At 58.0% G+C, this 26693-nt stretch overlaps 2 protein-coding genes across 3 annotated transcripts; both read left to right on the top strand.

The window, feature by feature from the left end:
• The first annotated feature begins 7128 nt into the window (after positions 1-7128).
• Positions 7129-11134, top strand: ARHGDIA (Rho GDP dissociation inhibitor alpha). Of its 2 annotated transcripts, none has more exons than XM_036269429.1 (5): positions 7129-7180; positions 8548-8848; positions 9361-9437; positions 9520-9583; positions 9760-11134. In XM_036269429.1, the coding sequence occupies exons 2-5, from the start codon at positions 8575-8577 to the stop codon at positions 9957-9959; spliced, it is 615 nt and encodes a 204-aa protein (XP_036125322.1). In that variant the 5' UTR covers positions 7129-7180; positions 8548-8574; the 3' UTR covers positions 9960-11134. The 2 variants fall into 2 exon arrangements, with proteins under 2 accessions (XP_036125322.1, XP_036125323.1); XM_036269430.1 differs by lacking the exon at positions 7129-7180 and adding an exon at positions 7742-7997.
• A 5009-nt stretch (positions 11135-16143) lies between these two features.
• On the top strand, positions 16144-26295 carry P4HB (prolyl 4-hydroxylase subunit beta). The gene is made up of 11 exons (XM_036269045.1): positions 16144-16348; positions 17337-17543; positions 19461-19594; positions 19723-19860; positions 23189-23293; positions 23449-23574; positions 23735-23935; positions 24159-24279; positions 24414-24595; positions 24702-24788; positions 25425-26295. Exons 1-11 carry the CDS (start codon positions 16201-16203, stop codon positions 25503-25505), a joined length of 1530 nt encoding a protein of 509 aa, XP_036124938.1. The 5' UTR covers positions 16144-16200; the 3' UTR covers positions 25506-26295.
• The last annotated feature ends 398 nt before the right edge of the window (positions 26296-26693 follow it).

Raw genomic sequence — 26693 nt, forward strand, 5'->3', positions numbered from 1 at the left:
CTTGTTATTTAAATTCTATAGGGATTCTCACAACTTCTAAGGCCTTCTTGAAATTGACATAGCCAGTGTCCTCCCATATTCCTATGAAGGTCAGCCTACCCCTTTCTTTAACGGTAAATTTTGTCATTTTGGTACCACATTTACAGGAAAGAGGTGAGACTATACACAGAATCCCAGCACACTCCTCACCCGACTCCTGATGTTAACATCCCACCAATCGTTTTTATTTTCTTCTGAACTGATTGAGAGTAATGGCAGCACGATGATACCACTTCACGCCCAAATCCGTCCATGTGTATTTGAAGAGAGGGACAACCTCTTACGTAATCAGACATTCAAACTGATACAACCTACAGACTTTTGCAGTCAGCCACCTGTTCTAATCACATGGGTTATAAGACTTTTCCTGGTCCACATGGAAAAGGGTGTGGAGTCCATTGCACTGAGTCTCTTTTGTGACCTTGACACTTTTGAAGGTCATTCTCATCAGACATTGTCTCACTTTATGATTAAACCAGGGTTGTGTCTTGGCAGGTACACCAGGTGGTCCATTCCATGGGTCATAGGGTGGCAGTCTGTCATTCTTGGCGATGCGACCTTGCTCCCTTAGCTCCGGGGGAGCTGCCCGTTTTCTCTCCTGTAAAGTTACTGTTCTCCCCTTCGTCATCCATAAACATCTTGGGGGAGAAACTCAGATTAAGTGAAGACCTGTTTCTCAAAGGTTTGCCTGCAGATTTCAGCATCCTGTGGTGCAGTGATTATTGTTGTGGTTTTAGTGGTGATTTTTACATTTCCCTCAGTCCTTCAACAGTAATGAGATTGCTTTTCTAAGAGGGGCAGTCCCTTCCCCACCATTTACTGGGTCATTTACGTCAGCATGGACTGGTGGCTGTTTATTTGATTCCAAGCCATCGTCTGGTAACTGTTGTTCATACTGTTTCAGCTGTGATCGTGAGGACCTCACCAGGTTCCTCCTGTGCCTTCGGGCGTGTCCTGTCCTTTCTAAAGCACCTCCTGACTTTCTGGCACCACAGGGGCTCCAGGCTCACCTGACCCCAGCTCCTTTCCCAGAGGCTGGAATTTGGCCCCCAGGGTCTGGGCACTGGGTGTGCTCATTGTTGCTTCTGGGCTCTCCTGGAACAGAACTAGGAATTGACACACTAGTTCATACATACATACACCTGTGTTCATTTCCGTATCTCTATAGCTGTATATATACAGAAAGAACACAATTTTGCCCGGCCTATGTGGCTCCCTGCACCAAGAGGTCACCAGTTTGATTCCCAGTCAGGGCACATGCCCAGGATGTGAGCCAAATCCCCAGTAGTGGGGCATGCAGGAGGCGGCCAGTCGATGTTCTGTCTTGTCGATGTTCCTCTCCCTCTCCCTTCCTCTCTCTAAAATCAATAAAGAAAAAAAACTTAAAAAAAAATTCCAGCTAAGAAATGCCAATGAATTAGAAAAATCGCCATTTTGTGGTGCCTAATAAAAGAATGCCTGTTGAGCCCGGCCGGTGTGGCTCAGGGGACTGAGTGCCATCCCATGAACTGAGAGGCCCTGGGTCCAGTCCCAGTCAGGGCACATGCTGGGGCTGTGGGCTTGATCCCCAGTAGGAGGCGTGCAGGAGGTGGCCGATCGATGTTTCTCTTTCTCTCTCTAAAAAAAAAAAAACATATTAAGAAAAAAAAAAGAATGCCTGTTAAGAACAATCCCCAAGCCTCTGAAGCCACTGGCTGAGAGGCTGCCAGCTGGGGCCCAGGGCACCTCTGAAAGTTCACCTGGGGCATCACCAGCCCGAGACATGGGGGAATAGGGGCGCTCACAACACAAGGGAGGTTTGGGGCCAGGCAAACCCAGAAAACCCAGAAGTGCCACAGAAATTCTCACCGTGTCCCGGTTTCCTCTGCCCCCGAGAGCCACAAGCTCAGGAAAGGGACTGTGGTGTCACAACATAGATTTGGTCCGTGTCCTCCTTCCTGGAACAGAGTTCCTGAAGCCCTTGGAATTTCCAAGGAGCATCTTGTTATTTGTAACAGATCCCTTTCAACCTCACCTGAGTGTATGGTGATGACATGACTCGGTGGCCCCTGGGTTGGTGTCAGGATGGCTGCCAATCCCCTGACCTCTGGGAAGGGGGAAGGGCTGGAGAGTGAGTCAATCACCAAGGACTGATGATTTAATCAATCATGACTTTTATTTATTTATTCACTTATTTTTTATCCTTATCTGAGGACACTCTTGCATTTATTTCCAGATAGAGCAGGAGGGAGAAAGGGAGGAAGAGAGAGAGAAACATCGACGTGAGAGGGACACATCGACTGGCCGCCACCCACACGACCCCAACCAGGGCCAGGGCCAAACTGCAACCGAGTAGGCGCCCTTAGCGGGAACTGAACGCAGGACTCTCTGGTCTGCAGGCCGACATTCTAACACTGAGCCAAACCGGCCAGGGTTCAATCATGGCTTTTAATGAAGCCTCAAAAGCCCCTCAACAATAGGTGTGAAGTTCCAGGCTGGTGAATGCACGAGGAGGTGCTGGAAGGGTGGTGGGCCAGGGAGGGCACGGACTCCCCACACACCCGCCCAGTCCTTGCCCTGTGCCGTTGCATCTGGCTGTTCCTGAGTGCGCGCACTTGGCAACAGATGAGTCGCAAGGAAAGGGCTTGACTGAGTCGTGCAGCTGTTTTAGCAAATCTTCACACCTGAGGGGGTGGGAGTGGAAGCCCTCATAGGTGTAGTCCACTGGCAAAAACGTGGGTAGCCTGGGTACCCCACTTGTGGCTGGCATCTGAGGTAAGGGCAGCCCGTATGCCATCCTGGCTGAGCGTTGATGGCCAGCCTTCACTTGGCTGCAGGACGCTGATCTGCCCACGCCTCCCGAGAGCCCGCTGAGTTCCCGGCGCACAGAACAGGAAAGTAGGGTCTGCACTCAGTCGAAGCCACTGCTCAGGAGCGTTTGTGATGGGGCGTTAGATGCCAGAACAGGTGCAGTCACTGCGACTCGTTTACTAGACACGGGCCCTCTTCCTTAGACATAAGTACGTGCTGAAATACTTCCAGTGGAAATTGTTTGTTTTTCTATTTTTTTATTCTCACCTGAGACTTTTTTTTTTTTTTGCATTTATCCTCAGATAGAGCAGGAGGGACAGAGGGAGGAGGAGAGAAACATCAATGTGAGAGAGACACATCAAGTGGCCTCCACCCACACGACACCAACCAGGGCCTGGGACAAACTGCAACTGGTGTACGTGCCCCTAGCGGGAACTGAACCTGGGCCTCTCTGGACCACAAGCCGATGTTCTAACCGCTGAGCCAAACCGGCCAGAACAGAAATTTTTTAAATACATGTTTTGCCCTGGCCAGTTTGGTTCAGCAGTTAGAGCGTCAGCCTGTGGACCAGAGAGTCCCTGGTTCGGTTCCCGCTAAGGGTACGTGCCTCAATTGTGGTTTGTCCCCCAGCCCTGGTTGGTGTCATATGGGTGGCAACCACTCGATGTGTCTCTCTCACATTAATGTTTCTCTCTCTCTTCCTTCCTCTCTCCTTCCGCTCTATCTTAATAAAACAAAACAAAACATGTTTTTATTGATCTTTTAGAGAGAGAGAGAGAGAAACATCCACTGGTTGCCTCCTGCATGCTCCCTACTGGGGACTGAGCCTGCAAACTGGGCATTGCCCTGACCAGGAATCAAACTGGGACCTGTGTCCATGGGATGATGCTCAATCACTGAGCCACACCGGCTGGACCAGTGGAAATGATTTCTGAGATTTGCTTCAAACACGCTGTGTATATGGAGATTAGGGCACAGATGGAGTGGAATCGGCCACCAGCTGAAAACTGTCGAAGCACAGTGGCAGGTCCTTGGGCTCATGGCACTATTCTTTCCACTTTGTTGTGTGTGGTGGGCCGTGCCCCATGGTCCCCTCCTACACCGGCCCAGGACAGTGTATGTGGCCAGTACCACAGTGCAATGATGGCGCAGAACTTCTGAGATTATGTGAGTTGCTGCAGCTTCTGTTCCCTTCTCTGTTCTGTCTGTCCGTCTGAGGCTCCTGCCCACAGGGGTGCTTGAGCTTGGAATTCCGGCTGGTGTTGGAGACCTGGCCAACAGCTTTGACCATAATCTCATGAGAGACCCGGAGCCAGAACCATGAACCACTAAACTGCCTGGCTTTATCCAGATCCTCAGAAACCATGGGAAATAAATGTTGTGTGTGTGTGTTTCTTTTTGTGGTACGTGCCCTAGTGGGAACCGAACCCGGGACTCTGTTCCACAGGCCGACGCTCAACCGCTGAGCCAAACTGGCCAGGGCAGAGTGTGTGTGTGTGTGTGTGTGTTGATTTTTTGAGAGAGAGAGGGAAAGGGCGAGAGAAATATCAATGAGAAACATCCATTGGCCTCCCCACTGCATACCCCAACCAGGGATCAAGCCCGCAACTCAGGCCTGTGCCCCAATCAGGAATGGAACTGGGGCCTCTTGGTGCATGGGACTAAGCTCAATCCACTGAGACACACCACCAGGCAATGGTGGTTGTTTTTGTTTTGTTTTGTTATCCTCACCCAAGGACATTTTTTCACTTTTTGTTCAGATAGAGTGGGAGGAAGAAAGAGGAAGAGAGAAACATCAATGTGAAAGGGACACATCGACCGGCTGCCTCCCGCATGACCCAACCAGGGCCCGGGACAAACCACAACCGAGGTACGTGCCCTTAGCCGGAACCGAACCCAGGACTCTCTGGTCTGCAGGCCGATGCTCAACTGCTGAGCCAAACTGGCCAGGGCGTGGCAGTTGTTTTAAATGGTTAAATTCCAAGGCACATTTTACAGTGATAGGTTCCTAATAACATGCATGTTTGAAATTTTCTATACTCGAGTTTAGGCTTTTATAAGGCACTTGCGTTATGAGAGTAGACGTGTCTGGGAGCAGTGACTCAGTGCACAGGAAGCCTCATTAGCAACGTACTAAACACCTGAGTAGAGGGCTGTGCTTGTGGCCAACTGAACTTTCTGCACATAAAACTAACAGTACAACTCTTGGGTACAGAGAATTTTAAAATATGCCTCAAAAACAGTTATTTCCAAAAGATAACAGGTATTTTGCATTGTTCTATTGCCCCAAATGCCCTCCTGTGTGCAGTGTGTGCGTGTTCATGTGTGATGACTTATGTCTGTCTGGGTTCCCTGCCAGGCAGTGTGGACCAGACAGAAGGGCCCACCTTCGTGGAGTTCAGCCATCATGAAAGGCGGCATTAATCATGTTCACGTTATTACAATTCTACAAGTGCTGGGAGTAGAGGTGGGGAGGCCCTTCCCAGGATCTGGTGTGGAGCATTTAGGAGTTTGGACCCCACAGGGAGGAGGAGTGCCAGGCTGGTGGTTGAGCATGGTGGGCTCAGGCGAGGGGAGCCACGTTTAATGAAGCTCCTGCTAGTGCCACAGAATGTTTGTTTGGTATGTGTCCAAATGTCTGAAATCCGGGAACAGCTGGAGCCCACAAATGGAGACGCTGAGGTCTGGTGAAGAGTCTCAAGGCAACTGTCTCATCTGTGCCAACTGCTCCCAAAGTCATGAGTGGCAAGGACTTCCTCAGTGACACATTTCCCTGAAGTGGTGCTCATAGCAAGGCAGCCAAGTGTGCTGGGCCCAGGAATGTTGTTTGGTCTGGAAAGAAACACCACTGGACAGGGCAGTGGCCAGACTTCTTTGCAGGAGGAAGTGCTGGGGCCCAAGCTTGCCCTGACCACAGAGCCTTGTTCATCAGAGGATGGCGGATGGAGGGTTACAAAGTGAGGAAGAAGTGAAGAAACAAGATGAAGTCAGAAGAGCTAAGATGACTTAAAATGGAGTCTGTCTACTCCAGCCAGGGTGGCTCCCTGGTTGAGCATCAACCAGTGGACCAAGAGGTCACTGGTTCAATTCCCAGTCAGAGCACATGCCCAGATTGTGGGCTCAATCCCCAGGAGGGGGTGTGCAGGAGGCAGCCAATCCATGATTCTCTTCCATCAATGTCTCTCTCTCCCCCTCTCCCTTCCTCTCTATCTAAAAAAAAAAAAAATCAATAAAACATATATATATATATTTTTTAAGTGGTGCCTGTCTATTCAAGAAGAGCAAATGGGCTAAACATGAACAATGGGTATCATTTACCCAACCTGAGGACTTTTTGTTGTTCCACTTACTCATGCCCTCATTGGTTGCATCTGTCTGTGCCCTGGCCGGACTGAACTGTGTATGGGGAGACACTCTAACCGGGGAGCCACCGGTCAGGGCCAGGACTTCACGTTCCGGACTTCCCAGTTGTGCATCACCTGGAGACACACCGATCCTACCCCTGTCCTCTGACGGCCGTGGAGAACGTTCTCGTGGCCAGAGCACCGCGGGTCGGGAAGACCGCCGCTCAGACCAACCCAGAGGCTGAGGATGCAGGGCTGATTCCTCCCTCGACTGTGGTTTTCACTGAGAACGCTCAGCTTCTCCTCCTCCTCGGGGCACGCTGCCTACTCGCGTTTCTGGCTGGCGCACCCTAAAGCCCGTGAGTACGTCTTGGCCCCTTATTTCTAGACACAGCCTCCTGAGTTTGAGCGGGGTTGACGCAAGACACCGGCGAGGCCCCAGCGCCACGGCTGGGCCAGGGTGGCCCGCGGGCGTCCCGAGGTGGGCAGCGCGAACCAGACGCGACGTCCACTGGGCGCGTCCAGGAGGGCGAGTCGACGGCGCAGGGTGGGGGGCGGCGGGCCTCCCGTGTGCCCAGCGGAACACGCGGCTGCACGGCCCGCTCGTCCCGGCACGTGGGCCGCGAGGCTGCACAAGGCGAGGCGACACCACGACGTCCAGGTGGGGCGCACGCAAGACGTTCCCCGAAGTCGCGACCGAGCCGTGCGGACGCCGGGGACCGGAAGTGTCCGCGGCAAAGCGCGCGGAGCCCCACTGCACCGGCTTCCGCAGGCGACTCGGCGGCTCCGCGCGCGCACGCGGGACGCACTCGCGAGGCTCCGCAAGATGGCGGCCGCGTGCTCCCGGCAGCCCCCGCGCGCCCGCGCACGCGCCCTCCGCAGACCCGCCCGGCGCGAGCGGAAGTCGCGTGACCCCGGAAGTGGCCAGTCGGGCGCGCGCGGGCGGGGCGCGGACGTTCGTCATATCGTGCGGGAGGGAGCGCGAGCGCGGCGCGGTCGAGCCTCCGGTGAGCGCCAGGGGCGGCGGCGGCGGCGGCGGCGGCGCGGCGGCGGGGAGGCGGGGCGGGGGGCGCGCCTTGGCCCGCCCCGCCCGCCGGGGGTCTGCGTGGGGCGGGGGCGGGGGCGGCGGTGACAGCGGGCGGTGGCCGGAGCGCAGGGCGGGTCCCCGGGCGCAGGGGTCCCACGTGCGGGCGGCGGCGCGGGGCCGGAGCCGGGGCGGTGCAGGCGTCTTTTGTGGCTGCCGCGCGTGCCTCGAGGCGCCTCCGCCCCGCCGGTGCGCGCGGGCGGGACCGGGCCTGACGCCCCTCCCCTGGGAAGGCGCGCCCGGCCCCGCCGGCCCCGAGCTCCCCGCCCCGCCCCGCGCTCGGCCCCGCTTGCGGGTCCCTGCGGGAGTGCGGGGTCCTGCTGCCGGCAGCCACCCTGGGCGGCGGTAGGGCGTGAGCCTGCGGGGGGAATTCCGGAGGGAGGAGCGGCGGGCCCATCTCACCTGCGGCCCTTGGTGGGCCTGGCGACGCGCCGCAGGTCCGCGCTGTCAGGCTAGGGGAGAGGCGTCGGTTCCCTTCCCGCAGCAGCCGGCGGTCTGGTCGGCCGCCGACCCACACTGCACAGGCCGGATGGCTCGAAGGGGGATTCACATATCCCCTCAAAGATTTTAGAAGGGGCAGGAGGGGGATCCCTGGCCTTACGCTCCGCTTCTGCAGGCAGCGCAGCTCCAGGCTCTCTGGCACCAGCATGAACAGTTCCCCGAGCTAGGTCGCCAATCCTCCCAAATGGAGCGGACCTGGCCAGACACTGGGGGTTCCCGTGCCCTTTTGGGACCGACCTGTGAGTCTCAGGCTGGTCCTTTACCTGTGTCTTGCGTAGAGGCCGTGCTCCTGCCTAGGGCAGGGCCCAAGGGGCATTCTTGGTTCCTGACCCAGCAGGAGGGGTTTCTTGGGGCGAGGATTCGGGCAGCTTAGAAAGAACAGCTGAACCTGAGGCGGCTCTGTCGGGGTCCCTGCTGACTGCCGTTATTGCTGCCTCCTTGAGGGGGAGGCGGTCTGCCTGGTTTCCTGTGGAGCAGGCTGCAGGTCCCAGTCAGTCCTGGTTGGTGTACTTAGGGTGGGGCCCTCTCAGAGTGTCCCAGCAGGGCCCCTGAGATTAGTGTGACCCCTCTGGGTCTCAGGAGCCTGTGTTGGGCCCTTTGACAAGCTCTGGCTGCAACTGCTCTCCTGCTCCAGAAGGTGCCCCTTCCCGTTGGGCACAGATAGAGGGCCTGGCCTGCAGAGGCCCCTTCAACACAGCTGATCCCTCTTGGCTGCCAGGCCTGTTAAGGGAAGGGAGGGGGTAATTGTGGGTCCCTCCAGGCTGCCACAGCGCACCCCATCGCCCTCAGGTGTCCCAGACCCAGCTAGAGGTGAACATGGCAGAGCAGGAGCCCACCGCAGAGCAGCTGGCGCAGATTGCAGCCGAGAACGAGGAAGACGAGCACTCCGTCAACTACAAGCCCCCAGCCCAGAAGAGCATCCAGGAGATCCAGGAGCTGGACAAGGACGACGAGAGTCTGCGCAAGTACAAGGAGGCCCTGCTGGGCCGCGTGGCCGTGTCTGCAGACCCCAACGTGCCCAATGTCGTTGTGACCCGCCTGACCCTGGTGTGCAGCACTGCCCCCGGCCCCCTGGAGCTGGACCTGACAGGTGGGTAGTGCCTCCTTGTTGCTTCCCTTAAAAATAAGTTTTCTGGTTCTGGTCAGTGTGTTTCAATGGTTAGATCATTGACCTGCAAACAGAAGGGTCGCAGGTTAGATTCCCAGTCAAGGGCACATACCTGGGTTGCAGGTTCTAGAGGCAACCAATCAATGTGTGTCTCAGATGTTCATGTTTCTCTCTGTCTTTCTCTCTCTTCTTTCCTCCTTCCTTGGTTTCCTTCCACTGTCTCTAAAAAAATCAATGGAAAAAGTAATCTCCGGTGAGGATTCATGAAAAAGAGTAATAGTAAATAAGTGTTTTCTATAGAGCTGGCGCCCTCTGGCGGGGGACACAAGAAGTGTAGCCCAGTGGTCTTGGAAGGCTCTGGCTTTGGCGGGGCCTGGGGCCTGGGGCCTGGGGCCTGGGTCGGGGTGGGAGGACTGGAGGGCAGTCGCAGCTGGGAGACGCTGAGGGAAGAGGCCGCCCCGGCTAAGCCTTCTAGTGCGGTGTTCTGAACACAGGTGACTTGGAGAGCTTCAAGAAGCAGTCCTTCGTGCTGAAGGAGGGTGTGGAGTATCGGATAAAGATCTCTTTCCGGGTAAGGTGGGGTTTCCAGGGGGGCCAGGGGAGGCTATGTCTAGAGATCCTTGCTGAGCCCCCTTTGGGATTCCTCCCTGCAGGTGAACCGAGAGATCGTGTCTGGCATGAAGTACATCCAACACACATATCGGAAAGGTGTCAAGAGTGAGTGAGGGTGGACACAGGGCCCCAGGAGGGAGGTGGCCGCCACTGTCTAGCCTGTGGGGAGGGGCAGAATGCAGGTGGCCACCCAGGGGTTGGGAATCAGGAGGGAGAGGGGAAAAGCAGGGTGTGCCCTTCGCCCACTCTGCTCCCTGACTGCCCCCCCCCCCACACCACAGTTGACAAGACTGACTACATGGTGGGGAGCTACGGGCCCCGGGCCGAGGAGTATGAGTTCCTGACCCCCGTGGAGGAGGCGCCCAAGGGCATGCTGGCTCGAGGCAGCTACAACATCAAGTCCCGCTTCACAGATGATGACAAAACTGACCATCTGTCCTGGGAGTGGAACCTCACCATCAAGAAAGAGTGGAAAGACTGAACCTAGCCTGGGAGGCGGGCAGGGCGGACAGCGGAGGGATGTACACGCCCCACCCCACCCCTACCCCCACCCTGACCCCATACCAAAGTGCTGACAGGGCCCCTGCCCATGCTGCCGTCATTCCCGGTCTGCCTCCTGCCCAGTCCACAGGCCCCAGCCTCCTGGATAGTCTAGTGTTGTTGCTGCTTCCGTCTGTGCTGTGGTGGGGGCTGCAGCTCAGGCCTCCACCTGCCCCTCTGGATCCCTCCAGGGTCCCCCACCTGTCCTCACAGAACTGGAGGCTCTGGCTTTCCCAAGGGAGTGGGGCACTCAGGTCCCCCTGGGCCTTTTCGGTTCCGTCCCCTTCCAGGGCATGGGGTAAGGGTGGGGTGCACGATGCAGGGCCTTGTGAGGGCTGGTCATCCTTCAGCTGTCACTCCCCCCTGGTCAGTTCATCCATTGCTGTCTGTAGCCGTCTAACCATGATGCCTTAACACGTGGAACGTGTGCTGTGGGGCCGTCACTAACCTCTAACCCTGTGTCTGCATGAGCATGTGGTCCCCCAGTCCCCGCTGCCCCATCCGTAGCCCATGGCCTGGGAAGTGTGGGATGAGCTGCTGCTGCCCCTGGCCTGCCAGGGCCTGGCTAGCCCCGCCCTCTCCACTCCCCCTGCCAGGGCCTGGCTAGCCCCACCCTCTCCACTCCCCCTGCCAGGGCTGTGGGGACAGCTCCAGGGGCCTGGGGAAAGCCAAATTGCCAAAACTCAAGTTGCCTCTAGTCCCATCTGAGAGGCTGGGTGTCCTTACGCCTCTGCTTTCTCTGTCCCAGTGGGCAACACCCAGACCCAGAGCCCACGGCCCCAAAAGAGAGCCCTCGGACAAAGCCAGCAGCCGAGCCTTACTTGTCCACCTGGGCCTGCCGGCCTGGAGTGACATGCCTGGCCTGTCAGTATTTATTGCCTCCATATGTGCCGTCCTGGGCCCCCTGGCCTGCCACCTCTGCCCCCAGGCTCCATGCCACCATCCTTGGCAGGCCCCTGGACCCAGCCTGGACAACTGTGGGACCAAGTGGGCACAGTCGGAGCTGTCCCCTGTGCCTCCCTCCCCTCCCCTCCCAGGTCAGGCCCCAGCTGGAATGCACAGGAACCTGCCCCTGCTTCTCCTTTTCTGACCGGGAAATAAACTCCCCCCAAAGGAGCCAGGGTGTCTGCTGCTTGTCTCTAGGAGGGGAAGGAGGGCGGGCCCATTCCTCTGCTGTCCCCAAGGGCCAGGTGTGGCTGCCACTGCCTTGCTCTCATTGAAGAATTTAGAGCCCTGCCTCGCCCTTTTGGCCAGAGTTGCTCTGTGGTCAGTTCAGACCTAGACACTCCCAGAAGGACTGAGAATCTTGGGGGTGTGGTGGCACGGCCAGGCCCCGGCTGGGTTGAGGTCTAGCCGACATGGCCTTACACTCCTGACGCCCGCCCGTGGTCACCATTAGGCCTCAGAGGAAATTCTCCAACCCCAAAGAAGGGGAACCTAACTGGAGATGGAACTCCATGAGAGGCACTACATAGGAACCAAAGGGGCGACGGTCCTAGGAATGAATGACCCTGAGCTGTGGGCCCAGGGGGTGTAGGTGAGCCTGATGGTGGGCGGGGAGGCAGTTCCTGAGCCAGGGCCAGGGGTCCAAAGGTGGGGTGGGAGAGTGGAGAGTGTTTCTGGCTGCAAGGAGGTGTGAACAGGCCAGGGGAGCCCTCAAGGGCTGCCAGAGACCAGGTGCATGCAAGCACCAGCCCCTCTGACCCGCAGGGTCTGCAGGACTTCGGGTGGCAGGGAGGGCTGTCTCAGCCTCACTCCCAAGGGCAGTCACGGACTTGATGCCCCTCCCCAGTGCTGGGATGGCATAGGGCAGGTGGGAATAACCCAAGACCCAGACAGGTCAGTTCCAGAAACCCCTTCTGGACTGACTTTGGTTTTGAAATCTGCCCTCTTGCTGCAGCCTGAGCCTGTTGAAAGTGGGTATATGTCACACCGGCGGGGGGAGAAGGCTGCTGTTCTAGATCCCGCCCTGGCCATACCCACTCAGGCTGCTGTGCTTCCCAGTGCTTATCAGCAGGCTGAACCCTGTCAGCTGGGGTGGGCCAGGAAATGCCCTCTTGCCCCACGGGTCAGTGACCACATGCCCGTGCTAGGATGGCTCCACAGGACTGGTCACCACGCCCTCACCAGGACCCTGTGGGATCCTCGAGGCTGGCCCTGTGCTGGCTGGCTGGACAAAAGGATGCTTCCTGCGCTGGCTGGCCCAGACAGCACCAAGGGCAGCCCCAGGAAGCACCCCGGGCCCCGGCTCCCAATTCACAGGGGCAAAGACGCTATCTGGCCTCACCTGGAACCTGCCTGCCCCAGGCCCAGTGGGACGGGCACAGGTTGGCAAGCAGTGAAACTGCAGAGCTCAGGCCTTTCCCACTAAAGTGGCAGGCAGCCATCTGGGAACCACCTCCCTATCTCCAGAGGCTGGGCTCGGGGGCAGCAGTTGTACCCAGGGGCAGCCCGTGCCAAGGACAGTTCAGTTTATTGGGCGAGGGCCAAAAGGCCTACTATTTTCGCTCTTGGATTTACCCAGTTCTAGTGAGACATGTGACCTCGAACCCCGAGTGCCAGGTTGTACAGGCACACTGCCAGCAGCCAGGACTTTGTTCTGGCTCCTCCCCTGGTGAAGGGTAACATGAGGTGGCATCTGCAGAACCTGCATGACTGCATGACGTGTCTCTCGGGTCCCAAGTCTAACCTGATCTTCCCGGTCGCACCCTGAACCCTTCTTCCAACCTGGTGCTCCTGGGCCTGGCCTCCCAACCCCAGCAAGCCAGAGCCTATGGTCCCCTTCCCTTCTCTCTGCTCCCCCTGTTCACCCATCCCCCAGACCCCCCTCCAAGCTTCTGCTTCCTCTTCTACCCCCAGAAGGACCCTTCCTCCACTGAGAGGTTGCCATCAGGGCCCTTGATGTGACCACCGGTTACTGAGACTTAAAGGATCTTCTCCATGTGCAGCACTGTCTACTCTGCAGCTGCAACCCATGTCAGTCCACCTGGGCCGTGCTCACCATTGTGCCTGCTTCCCAGTTCCGCTCTCACGCGTGCCCACGCTCGCTCATGGCACAGTCCCCCGTCCCCACTGCTGCTCAGCAGAGAACCTTCAGTCAGGGCTGTCCTTCAGCCAGGTGAGCACTTGCTGCATGTCCACGAGCCTGCTGTTCACCCTCCACACCGCTGAGCCAACTGCAGGTGGGAAGGGAGCTGTTTTATTCTGAGGACTACTTTGGAGAGTAGTATTTATCAAAACATTTAATAACTCAAGGGTTCAACCCATGTTTAATGGGCACCTTCTCTGGGAGGGAGAGACTCGGAGAATGTCCTGAAGCAGCTGTGCAGGTCCAGAGAGATCCACAGCCATAAGGGCAGGTGGCCCTGACCCCCAGGGCAACTCCATCTCAAGGCCAGGGCACGAAGGGGAACACCAGCCTCCCTTAGGGCTGAGGCCAGCAGGTATTCAGTGAGCCTGGCTGTGTCGTGGGGGCTGGATGCAGCCCCGCAGCTCCCTTACCCAGCTACTGAACAACCCGGAAGACCGGATCTCAGGCCTCCCCTGAAGCAGGCCTTCCCCCAGCCTTTGGAGAAGTCTACCTTGCTGCTCCCACATGATCGGTGGGGGAGCCAATTCAAGATAGGCAGAGATGCCTTGAGAAGCTCATCAATTCAGCCAATGTGTCAAGACACCATGGCCCATCTGAGCCAGAGCCTGGTCAGGCCCTGGTTTTCACACAATGACTTGGCTGCATCCACTGGGCTGCAGAAAAGCAGCCGGGCTGTCACCTGCATGAGGATGTGTTCCTCGGCTCTGGCTGGGGAGGCCCAAACTCAACCAGAGTGGTTTGACCATAGCCAGCGGCTCGGATCCTCATCTGGTCTGCTCTCCCCTTGGTCTCAATGTCTTCTTCTCTGTACATACTCTACTGGATGCTCTGGAGCTACACTGCCTCCGAACCATCACAAACTAATCCACGTTATGGGGTCAAAAACCCCTTCACTCCGTCCCCATCAGCCAAAAAAACCTCAAGCCCCAGTACTTAGGCATCTAAGCTTTGACTCTGATGACAGCCTCTGAAATCTAGATGTGGTATAAATGTCCCTTGTCTCAGGTCTCAAATCGTGGTTTGTAAAACAGGGGCATGGCAATTATAGAAACATTGGGAGTTAGGGTGCAGACATTAGGCAATCCCCACCTGTGCTCAGAGGTCAGAGGGTACTGTGCCCCACTGAGCTGGGGTGGAGGAGGGCACCAGGCAAGGCACAAGTTCAAAGCTTTCCTGTGCAGGAAGTCCCAGGTCCTTTAAAGTCACCCCTGTGAAGCAAACAGGTATCCCAGCAGGTACAGCCACCTCTGACCTACTCGCTCCACTGACAGTGGGGGAGGTGCACAGAGAACCTGGTTGTGACCTTCAGGAATTCATACTCTAGTTGAGGGAGTCCCACATAGGAGAGATGAGAAAACATGCCTTTGTATCAACAAATGCAAACCGTCAGGGGGGAAAAGGGGGCAATCTCTGTAATACTTTGAGAAATAAACAATTAAAAAATGCAAACTCTCGTAAGTATGAGAGCATTCTTTTTGTTCCGCCATTTCTGAAATGAGGATGTTCGTCAACGTGTACATTTAATGTGGGAGTGTTCCCCTTTTTTTCTGCCAACTTATTAAAATCAGTGGTGGCGCGTTTCACAAACAAGGAAGTGACTACAAATGAAGGGGAAAGCCCTGGAGAAGAGTGAGGGTGGGGGTTGGAAGGCGCCCAGCAGTGAGGGAGCTGACCCCCTAGAGCCCACCACCCAGCAGAAATAAAGAGCGAGCTACGTGTTTTTCTAGGAGCCTTTAAAAAAAAAAAGTGAAAACGAAACAAGTGAAGTCAAAATATTTGCATTTAGCCCAAAACATCCCAACATGTCAATGTGCAGAATGCCCTGGCCAGTTTAGCTGGGCGGTTGGAGCTTCTGCCTTGGGACTGAAGGGTTGCGGGTTCGATTCCGGTCCAGGGCAGTCCTTGGGTTGCAGGGTCCATCCGCGGCCCAGGCCCCAGTCGGGGGTCGTGCTGGAGGCAACCGATTGACGTGTCTCTCGCCCTCCCCTCTTCTCCCTAAACACCGACGGGAAGGCATCTCGGTGAGGACCACAGAAAGGTAATTAAGGAGACTTCGTGCGTTCTTTCCCCGAGTCTGGAGTCCGGCGCGTGTTACACTCGCCCGTCTCAGGCGGGCACGCGGGTGTGCAGGGAGCTGCGTGGGCGGCTCTGGAGGGCCTGGCAACCACGGGCAGGGGCAGGGGCAGGGGCAGGGGCAGTGCAGACCGGGGCCTTTCGCCCGGGGCGCGCGAGGACTCCCTCTGGCCCGTGGCCGGCTCCAGCCCTTGCGCAACGTCTGCGCGGGGCCCTGGGTCCACTTCCTCGTCTCTGGACCTTTAAGAGGCTCCGCGCGACCTCCCCTTCCTCCGGCCCGCTCCGCGCAGGCTTCCGCGCTGGGGCCTGGGGCTCGCCATTGCCCGGACCAGCCCCTGCGGCCTGCCCCGCGCCAGCGGCCCCGGCGGGGAGCAGCCGGGCCCAATTGAACTGAGCCGTGCAGGCGCTGCACGGACCTCACGCACGCCGGAAGTTACGTCAGCCCAGCTTCCGGCCCTCGGAGCCGGGGGGCGGTGCTAGAAACGGATACGCGGTCCAGTAAGAATGCAACACGAGGGGTTTCGGAGGCCCAGGCGCAGCTCCGCCCCTCAGCGGGCGGGGGACTCCACCCCACTGCCACGTTCGACGAAGGATCGCACGGGGTGCGCGCATCTCTTGGCCAATCAGAAGCCGCAGAGCCGGGGCCTCCGAAGGTGGCAGCCATTCCAGAACCCGGGAGAACGCTGGAGAAAGCCACCAGTCACAAGTCGAGGGGGAGAAAGTTCTCCGTCGGGAGCCAATGAGAGGCTGCGGAAGAGTGCGAGCGCGAGCTTCTCGGCCAATCCGGGGCGACGGCGAAGGATGCCTCTGTAGCTCTTCCGAATCCGAGGCCGGAGACAGGGTTGGCACCCAATCCAAGCGTGGCGGAGGCGGGCCCCAGAGCCCATCGGCCAATAGAGGGCGGGCGAGGGCGGGCACGCGCGCGGCGGCCGGGTTTATAAGGCCGAGGCGGGCGGTGCGCGCTCTCGTGGCCTCGCTGTCCGGCGGCGCCAACTGAAGCGCACTACCTGCTGCCGACATGCTGCGCCGAGCTCTGCTCTGCCTGGCCCTGGCCGTGCTGACCCGCGCGGGCGCTGACCCCGACGAGGAGGACAACGTCCTGGTGCTCAACAAGGGCAACTTCGAGGAGGCGCTGGCGGCCCACAAGTACCTACTGGTGGAGTTCTGTGAGTGCCACCCGGGCCTCGCCGCCGCGGGGTGGGGACAGGGACGGAAGTCTGGGCGCGCAGGGAGAATAGAGGCCGGGCACCTGTCCCCAACCTCCCTCTCTCAACCCCACAGCCGGTTGGGGTCCTCAAGGCTGTTAGCGTCCTGGCCACTCCTGGACACGCTGACCCCCAGCCACTGGGGGGGCTCATCCTCGACTGAAACAGCCCACAGACCCGCTGTCAATGTCCCTGCGCTGCCGGCGTCCTGGGGACATCCCTCCTGCCCAAGCTGGACCCTAAGGGTGGCCTGGGCTGAGAGCCAGGACTGCTTTCTGTCTGGTGTCTCCCTGGCAGGATCCTGCTGATAGAGTAAGGAAGACAGGGTGCACCGTGGAAGCTGCCCCAGATACAAAGGAACACGCCAGGGTGCAGCCCCTAACTGTTCCCCAAAGCGCCTCAGCCTGTGACAGCTATCACCAGAACCCAAACCGTGTGTTTATAAGTGTTTAAGCCCTGACCATCTGGGTGGAAATCTTAGGCCCGACATAGCTGCTAACCTTGGCTAAGAGCGTCTTGTTCGTGCAGCATCACGAGCCAGTTGTAAGTGTGAGGCTCGGTGCAGGTGTGCGCAGATGTGTATCTCACGTTTGTGATTAGGTCTTAATGCGGGCGGCATTGGCTTCTTAACTTCCCAGCCTTCCCAAAGGGACATTCTAGGGACAGGTCTGCCCTATTGTCTGCAGGCAGGTAATAGGAAGTTGCTAATCATTAAAGAGTTTATCTTTCTGTGCTGAATGGTGATAAAGCAGAGTAGGGGTGGTGTTGGTTTGTCATTCATGGCCTCTGTCCCCATATTGCCCAAGAGGCCCAAGCTATCAGCTCAGCCTTGTACGTTCAAAGGGGTTATCTTGGTGAGCAGATAAGGTTTTCAGAGAGGGAAGTGCCCAAGGAGGAGGAAATCAGGGAGCTGGGTCCAGTGCTTTCCAGCATCTTGCTTTCCTTTCAGATGCCCCTTGGTGTGGCCACTGCAAAGCTCTCGCCCCTGAATATGCCAAAGCAGCTGGGAAACTGAAGGCCGAAGGCTCCGACATCAGGCTGGCAAAGGTAGATGCCACGGAGGAGTCTGACCTGGCCCAGCAGTATGGCGTCCGTGGCTACCCTACCATCAAGTTCTTCAAGAACGGAGACACGGCTGCCCCCAGAGAGTATACAGGTGTGCCTGCAGCTCTGCCCTTCAACTGCCGTAGAATGGGACTTACCTGCAGGCCCTGGAAGATCCCTGAGGGGTGGGAGGCCCGTTTCAGAAACGGGCAGGGGAACTTGTGCTTGGATCAAGTTCTGGTTTGGTTCTAGTTCATTCTCTGAGGAAAGCTCTCATCCTGGAAGAACCTCCCAAGTGGAGAGGGACATCCTGTGGGGTGGACAGCAGGCGAAGACAGGGAGGCTGGGGCACCGAGCGCAGCGCTGCCATCTGCTGTGCCGGCCACCAGGCCGAGCAGTGAGGGCCTTGCGCTGGGCAGGGCTGAGGCTGCCACAGACTCACAGCTGTCAGGGCAGAACTCGAATTCAAGCCCAGCTTTGTCCAGCCTAGCCCTCAGCTGCTGTTTGCTTGCTCTGAGGCTGCTTGCATGGGGCTGGGCCCCTTTGTCACAGGCGGTACTGTGACAAAATGAGACTTTTGTCCATAGAGCCGGTTCCGTGGCTCAGCTGTCAGAACCCTCTACGCAGGCAGTCTTGTTAACTCCGCCATCCAAAGCTCTGGTCTTCTCACCAGGCTGCTGCTCATTGATCCCGTTTTCACTTGTGGAACAGGAAGTGCCTTGTCCAAAGTTACGCTGATCCTGTCACTAACCCATGGTTTTTGTAGATGAGGCTACTCCCAGTTCCACCTGACTGATGACTCAGCTGTTGTTACCATTTGGCAGGATCTTTTCTTTTTTTTTTTTTTACATTTATCTTCAGATAGAGTTGGAGGGAGAGAGAGAGGAAGAGAGAGAAAGAAACATCGATGTGAGAGAGACACATTGACTGGCTGCCACCCACACAACCCCAACCCAGGCGGGGACAAACTGCAACCAAGGCACGTGCCCGTAGTGGGAACCAAGCCTGGGACTCTCTGGTCCATGGCCGACGCTCCATCTGCTGAGCCAAACTGGCCAGGGCAGTAGCATCTTTTTCAATGTGAGATTTCCCAGGCCTTCCATGTTGGGCCAGGTGGCCAGACCCTGTGAGCAGAAAGAAGTGTCATTGGCCTCAGTCTCAGGAGGACCAAGCATCTTCCTTTTCATTCTCTCTGTTCTAGTGGTGCCCAAGTGAGTCTTACTGTGCTAGTCCAGGAGCCATGAAGGGCAAGGATGCTCGACCAGCGCTGGCCGGTTTGGCTCAGCGGTTGAGCGTCGGCCTGTGGACCAGAGAGTCCCAGGTTCAGTTCCTGCTAGGGGCACATACCGCAAAAAAAAAAAAAAAAAAAAAAAAAGATGCTTGACCAGCCTGGGCAAGGGAGGCAGGGTGAGGTTCAGCCTGTTTTTACAGAGAAAACTGACATCGGGCTGACTTTTTAAAAAATGTTTGGCCCTGGCCGGTTTTGCTTAGTGGTCTGAGTGTTAGTCTGTGGACCGAAGGGTTATGGGTTCAATTTCCGGTCGAGGGCAGGTTGGGGTCGTGCAGGAGGCAACCAATTGATGTGTCTCTCTCGCATGGATATTTTTTTCTATCTTCCCTCCCCTTTCTCTCTTCCACTCGCTTAAAACCAATGGGAAAGGTGTCCTCAGGTGAGGATTAACCTCCCCCCAAAAATGTAGTGCCTTTCTAGGTAAGAGGGAGTGTAGGGTGAGACCACCACGGAAAATGTCTGTTTAATGAATGTCAGTGTTGAGGAAAACTTAGAAAACGCAGAAGGATTAGAGAAGAAAAATGACTTGTGATCCTGTTTTCTATAGGTAGCCACTGCCTTCCAAACACAACCGCAGCCCCCACAGAAAAGACCTTTAGCCCTGAACGGGCACAGGGTGTGGACAGGACGCCTTTTCCTGGAGAGAGGCTGTCTTGGGTTTCAGCGGCAGGCTCATGGGGACGGGCAGGCGGGTGGGTGGGCCCAGTCTGAGTGGACCCTGCCTGTGTTTGGGTGCAGCTGGCAGAGAAGCCGACGACATTGTGAACTGGCTGAAGAAGCGCACGGGCCCCGCGGCCACCACAGTGCCGGACGCGGCTGCTGCGGCAGCCCTGGTCGAGTCCAGTGAGGTGGCCGTCCTCGGCTTCTTCAAGGTAGAGACTTCAGGGTTCACCTCGGGTCTTCTTACCCCTGTGGCCTGGGTGCTTTGGTCTGTCCTGCTGCTGACCTGGGCGGGGTCCTTGGTGTTGGGGCACGTGCCACCTCTGGTTCTTCTCTCCAGGATGTGGAGTCGGACTTTGCTAAGCAGTTCCTGCTGGCAGCAGAGGCCATCGATGACATACCCTTCGGGATCACATCCAACAGTGATGTGTTTTCCAAATACCAGTTGGACAAGGATGGGGTTGTCCTCTTCAAGAAGGTGAGCAGCCCTGCGCACCTCTGCCCAGGGCGGTGGAGGTGCTGCCGTGGGGGGGTGCTGCCTTCCCGGTGCTGCGCACTCCTGGAGAACCTTGCCCGGGGGTGCTTGGATGGCCGGACCACCAGCCTGGCTGTTATCAGGGCCCGTTTTGCAACGTCAGGCCATAAGGGCCACTCAGACAATGGCCTTCAGCCCTTTGTTTGGCTTCTGTGATAGCCATGCTGTGTTTGTGAGGGCGGGGTTTCTTTGGAGTTTAGCTTTTTTAAAAAACAACTGCAGGGAGATATAGTAACAAGCTTGCCGTGTAACCGTTTCTAAGGAGTTCTGAGCGGTATTTATATTGTACAGGGTGTGGCATTGTTTCCACTTCTAACACTTTCTTCCACCCGGACAGGAACTTGAGTGTTCGCTTTTGGGGGGGGGTGTTCCCAACCTGTGTGCATAGCCCCGTTCCCACGACCCTTTGTCCTGGTGTCCTTCCTGTTCCTCGAGAGGCTGCTGCTGTCTTAGCCACTTCAAGCATTGCTGGGACACGGCGGGTGGGGGCTGGCTGAGCACCCTGCTCTTGGGACCGGGCTGTCTCTGGGCAGGGCGGCAGAAAGCACTGCAGAGTGGAGTCGGGGGGAGGCTGACAGGAGCTGGAAGGTGGGGTGCACGTGTTCAGGGGCACAGAGGGCTACTGTCCACCTTGTCAGAAGGGACGCTGTGTGGGCAAGGCGCTGGCTTCAGGCCATGTGCAGGCTTCGCGTGAGGGTGGAGAACAGCTTTCTGCAGAGCCTGCTGGGCATCTAGCCTTTTGCTTAGGCTGCTGGGCAGAGGACGGGAGCCGCCAAGGTGGCCCGGGTGGCTGGGCAACTTTCTTCTGTGTCCTTGTGGCTGGGATGTTTCTGTAGCCCTTTTGTTGGCGGACTCAAATAGTTACATACACTGTCCTTCCTGGGTGGGAACCCTCAGAATGTTTCCTGAAGAGAGTAGAATCAATCAGTCATTATCACAGACTTGCAGGAAATTGTAACTAACATCTGATTAGGACAGACTGTCGAGTGGGGGTTAATGAGGGAGTCCTGGGTCTCGTTCTAAGGCTTAGGTTGAGAGAGTTTCTGGGAGGCATTGCGAACAGTGCACATCATTCTTTCCTGTCACCCTTGTCATCGAGGGTGCCCATTGTCATACCAGATTGTGGGTTCTGGTGATCATGTGTCCTTGAAGGTTAGAGTTACCGTTTCTTTTTGGGGGGGAGTTAGGGAGGACGAGAGAGAGAGAAACATCGATGTGCGAGAGACACACTGAGTGGCTGCCACTCACACAACCCCAGCCGGGGCCGGGGACACACTGCAATCAAAGTACATGCCCTTAGCGGGAACTGAACCCGGGACTCTGGTCCGTGGGCCGACGCTTCAACCGCTGAGCCAAACCAGCCAGGCCGAGCTACCGTTTCTTTTCTGCAGAGACTCTGGTGCTGGCTGGTGACCATGTCCATGTAGGCTGGACACAGCCATGCCCTGGGATCTGGTCCCAGCGAAGGGTAGCTCCTCACGTCCCTTCCCTCCCCTCCCATGCAGTGGCTACAGGGTCTGTTCTGCCGCGTGGCTGTCTGGGCAGTGTGACCGAGCCCGTGGACTGGCTGTGTGGGTTGGGAGGGTCTTGGCTGCAGTCAGACTGCAGAGCCCCACATCGGGACAAGGCCCAGAGCCTCTCAGGTTTCTGCTGGCCCGACATCCCCGCTTTCTCAGCTGTCACACCCTGTCTTTCTCGGCCTTCACTTGTTCTCCTTCCTTCGGCCTGTTCACCCCAGCTCTTCCTGGGGAGCCGGGTCTTGCTGTCTGCTGGGGCAGCCTGGCTGAGCCGGCTGCTTCCCCAGTGGGACTGGCTGCAGCTTGCTGGCCAGGGTGATGGGGAACTGTTGCCAGTGACACTGGAGCCCTGAGTCCCCGGTGGGTCACTGTCACAGGGCTTGGACCATGGGCTCGAGAGCTGAGCATCCTGTGTCTTTGTTCTCACCTGTGCTGTTTCTCTTTCTCATTCGTGGAAGCTGGGACGTGAGGAGAAGGTGTGGGGCTGGGCCCTCCGCCTGCTGCGTCCGGCCTTTTTGTGGTGTTGGCTTTGTGGTCTGGCGGGACTGGCCTCCACTGCCCAGGGCCCCAGGCTTCCTATGGCTGTCCCTAGCTAAATGCGGGCTGTCTGCTTTTTACCAAATTAGGCAGTGAACATGGTGTAATGTGGCAACATTACCAAAATGATTGTGGCTCAAGAGAGTGGCAGCCCAGCGTGAAATCAGGCAGACAGTGCTCAGTGTCAGGCCGGGCAGTGGGGACGCGGCCTGTTTGCCCCTAATCGGGCTCAGCGTGACCCTGGGGCGAGGGGCCCGGCCTGCTGTGTGCCTGATGGAGAGCTGGGGAGCTGCTCATTTTCTGAACGTGCTGTTGGCCTCGGCTCTTCTGCCCTTGTCCTCTCCACGCTTGCGGGTTTGGAGCAGGTAGAGCTGGCTTCAGCCTCGGCGGTGGTGGGATGGGGAGCAGGGCAGGGGCCTTGCCTGTCTCCTGGCAGCTGGCCCTCGGTGTGGTCTGGCATGAGGCAGCGTGAGAAGTGGCTGCCACTTTTCTGGAGGTCCCTGGAGGAAGTGCAAAGAGAAGGAATGAGCAGGAGGGAAAGGCCTGTGTTTCTTTCTGAGTCACTGAGCGCTCGGGGTGACGGAGGGCCCGCCTGAGCTGCCGCCTGGAGACGCTCAGGCACAGAACATGCCTTATCTGTGGCCTTCTGTTTGTGGCCCCGGGACTTGACGGGGGTCCTGGAGAGCTGCTGTTTCTATGGTGCACACGTGCTGGCTTCTGTTGTGCTACAAGTCAGAGCTGAGAAGTTCGTACGTTTCAGCGGTAAGAGCGGTATCTTCGATTTCTGCTGGGCCCCTGAGATCTGCCTACACGGGACACTGCAGGGCTCTCCTGGTTTGCTTCAGTGGCTGTGATGTCACGTCCTACACCCTCTGGAGAAAGGAGAAGGCACACGACACCTGTCGACACCTGAAGGCCATGATGAAAGTCGCCCTGACCTTGCGGCCACCGGCAGGGGTGTGGCCCACACACTGAGCAGTTGCTTTAGGGACTTGGCGATGAGGAAGGTTCCCCAGCACCAGGCTGTGGGGCTGTGCTGGCTTCCCAGGAGCCCATGTGGCAGGGTCTGGGCCAGCTGGTCCTGCAGGCTTCACCTGGCTTTGTTCTGTGGACAGGTGCATGGGGCTGCCAGGGCAGTGCTGGGTCACGCGGAGCTGGCTGGCACGTAGGTGGCCTTGGGAAGTCCTCAGTGCTCAGGGCCCTCTCTCTGTCCACAGTTTGACGAAGGCCGGAACAACTTTGAGGGGGAGATCACCAAAGAGAAGCTGTTGGACTTCATCAAGCACAACCAGCTGCCACTGGTCATCGAGTTCACTGAGCAGGTGTGGCTCCCCTGCTGGGCCTGCACTTGGGGTGGGGGATACCCCAAGGATCCCACTCACAGAGTCCCCATTGTCATCCAGGCGTCTGGTGGCGTCAGTGTCCTGCGTACAGCTTAGCTCATGGTTGAGGCCAGTAACCTATGTTTGTAACACAGACGGCCCCGAAGATCTTCGGCGGTGAAATCAAGACTCACATCCTGCTGTTCCTGCCCAAGAGTGTGTCTGACTACGACGGCAAACTGAGCAGCTTCAAGAACGCTGCGCAGGGCTTCAAGGGCAAGGTGTCCGCTCTCCCCGGGGAGGGCGGTGCGGGCTTCTCCCTGCTCTGGGGAGAGCCTGTCCTGGGTCCGAGCCCTCGGGAGGAGCCGGCCGGCACGGCTGCGGCAGGTGAAGCGTGCCGTCTTCCTGGCGCTGCTCTCAACGCGCCTTTTCTCCCCCAAGATCCTGTTTATATTCATCGACAGTGACCATGCCGACAACCAGCGCATCCTCGAGTTCTTCGGCCTCAAGAAGGAGGAGTGCCCTGCCGTGCGCCTCATCACCCTGGAGGAGGAGATGACCAAGTACAAGCCCGAGTCGGACGAGCTGACGACAGAAAAGATCACGGACTTCTGCCGCCGCTTCCTGGACGGCAAGATCAAGGTGGGGCCGGGCCCGCTGTCCAGCCTCCTTTCTGACGCAGTCGTCCTCGTGGTGTCAGAACCATGAGCATGGGTCCTGGGGACAGGCCCCTGACGGCCTGAGTGTGGCTGTTCATGTCCCACTGCATGGGGAGCTCCACGGGCGAGATCACAGAGGGCAGCCGTGTGTCTGGGCTGGGGGCCGTGGGCACCAAGCTCCTGACCCTGCCCTGCCCGCCCTCCAGCCTCATCTGATGAGCCAGGAGCTGCCCGAAGACTGGGACAAGCAGCCTGTGAAAGTGCTGGTCGGCAAGAACTTCGAAGAGGTTGCTTTCGACGAGAAAAAGAACGTGTTTGTGGAGTTCTGTAAGCGAGGCCTCTCCCTGCTCCGGGGTGGGGTGGGGTGGGGTGGGGTGGGGTGGGGTGGGGTGGGGTGGGGTGGGGCGGGCTGGGCGGGGGCGCGGCTTCCTGGCCTGAACGCCCACACTGCCTTCTTCCAGACGCTCCGTGGTGCGGGCACTGCAAGCAGCTGGCTCCCGTCTGGGACAAGCTGGGGGAGACGTACAAGGACCATGAGAACATTGTCATCGCCAAGATGGACTCGACAGCCAACGAGGTGGAGGCCGTCAAAGTGCACAGCTTCCCCACACTCAAGTTCTTCCCTGCCGGCCCAGACAGGACGGTACGCCTCTGGGCCCCGGGGCGGGGCGGGGTGCGGGGAGCCCTGGCGCTCTGCAGGGCGGGGCAGGCGCTGCCCAGGGCCTGCTTCTCATCCCCTTCCCCCACAGATCATCGATTACAACGGGGAGCGGACGCTAGATGGTTTTAAGAAGTTCTTGGAGAGCGGTGGCCAGGATGGGGCTGGGGATGATGATGTAAGTGGTGGTCACCCTGGTGGCCTCAGGCTGTGGCCTGCAGTCCACTGGACACATGCCTCCTCGGCTGGTGCTGGGCCAGCTGCGGGAAAGCCCTCCCCTTGAGTGTGACTTCCCTCTCCAGGATCAGCACCCCTGTGTGGAGTGGTTTGGGCAGAAGGCTCTTTAAGTGGTGCTGTTTGCTTATGCAGTCTGCTTACTCACCCACATGGTGCTCTGCTAGTTGGACTCTGATGTCCTGCCCAGCCTGCTGGCTGAGGTGCCCGTATCTGCCATGGTCAGCTGTGCTGAGGGGTGCCAGAACTGGTTTCAGGCCAGGAGGAGGTGGCGGGGGTGTGGCTGGTGACTGATAGGGTCTTTGTGTTGGGAACGGAGGGCATGGTCCAATCGGCTGGCAGGGCCACCTGGAACCTGGAGGGTGGGGTAGGGGAGCTACTGGCTGCTGAGCTGGGTGGCTCGGGACTGGGGAGGGCCGCAGCTCGTGCTGCTGTGACCAGTGCCCACCAACCACTCTAACCCCACAAGCCCTGAGGGCTGGAGTGTGGACATCGCATAGTAGGGCACCCTGGGCTCCCCAGAGGGCAGGTTCCTGGTATTCAAGGCATGGTGGGGGCCTCCCTTTGCCCTGCATCCCAGGATCTGGAAGATCTAGAGGAAGCAGAGGAGCCTGACCTGGAGGAAGATGACGACCAGAAAACTGTGAAAGACGAACTGTGATGTGGAAACCAGTCCTGGCACCCGACGTGCCCCTCGGGCCGCACCCCCAGCAGCACAGCCTTGAGCTGTGCACCCTCCCGGGAGGACAGAGCACCCATTGGAAACGCAGGGAACTCGGAAGCAACACTTTGGCCCTGACACGCGTACATTTAAACCCGTCTCTTCCTTCTGCTTTTCAGTTTTTGGAAAGGGTCTCTCCAGGCCAGCCCATGTGGGTGGGCTGTTTTTAATTTGTGATGTACTTTTTCGTACACAGTTTGACCAGAGCTCTCGCTAAAATGTTTTGACATCTCACGCCGGCAGTGTTGCCTGCCTATTAGGTTTATTATATTATCACTAAAATTAGTCCATCTGTGGGATTTTTAGACATTTTGGAACGTTTGGGCGTCTGTTCCACCTTGGCCGGGCCGCCCTGGAGACCGGTGCCCCCTGTGGAGAGGGATGGAGCCAGGCTGCACGGCCCACCCCACCTGTGGCCATTGGCGTGGCTGCGTGGGGCTCCTGCCGCGTCTGGTCGATGGAGACTTCAGGTCTCTGTCACAGGGGCCCCGCCACCACAGGGGCGGTGGGAACTGGCTGGGCCAAGACTGATCCCCTCCCAGAACTGGGTCCTGGCTGTTCTGACCTCCAGGTTGGCCTGCAGCCTGTGCCGAACAGAGCCAGGCCCTCCGCTCCCAGGCCGGGAGACGGCTGGGGACGCTCGAGCCCAGTCAGTTGTCCACAGTTCTCGGGGGCATTTCTACCACAATATTGGAGTTGAACACATTGGCTGAATAAAGTTGAAATTTTACTACCTGCCTCTGCCTGGTGATCTCCAGGCCCTGGACGGGGCTGACCGGGGAGAAGGGCAGGGGGCGTTCTTGTCCAGACACCTCTCAGAGCTCGGGGCAAGCGCAGCACACGGGAGCTGCTGTCACCAACGTGGCGCCCAGCCCAGCCTGGCTGCAGTGCAGGTGGCCAGGCAGGGAACAGGGCTGCGCCAGTGACTGGTGTGGCCGTCATTATCCTCCCTCGGGCCACTTTAGGACACTTGGACGTGGCCCCACATGGAGCCAGCCTGGCCAGAGGTGGCAGGCCTGTTCTGGGATGGGGTCTCTTCCCGCCGCTGCCGGGTTCGGTAAGAAGTCAGAGTTTAAGCTTCAAGAATAGTCAAGGGCCCTGGCCGGTTTGGCTCAGCGGTTAGAGCGT

Source organism: Molossus molossus, unplaced genomic scaffold (assembly GCF_014108415.1).
Source record: "Molossus molossus isolate mMolMol1 unplaced genomic scaffold, mMolMol1.p scaffold_m16_p_19, whole genome shotgun sequence".
Lineage (NCBI taxonomy): Eukaryota > Metazoa > Chordata > Mammalia > Chiroptera > Molossidae > Molossus > Molossus molossus.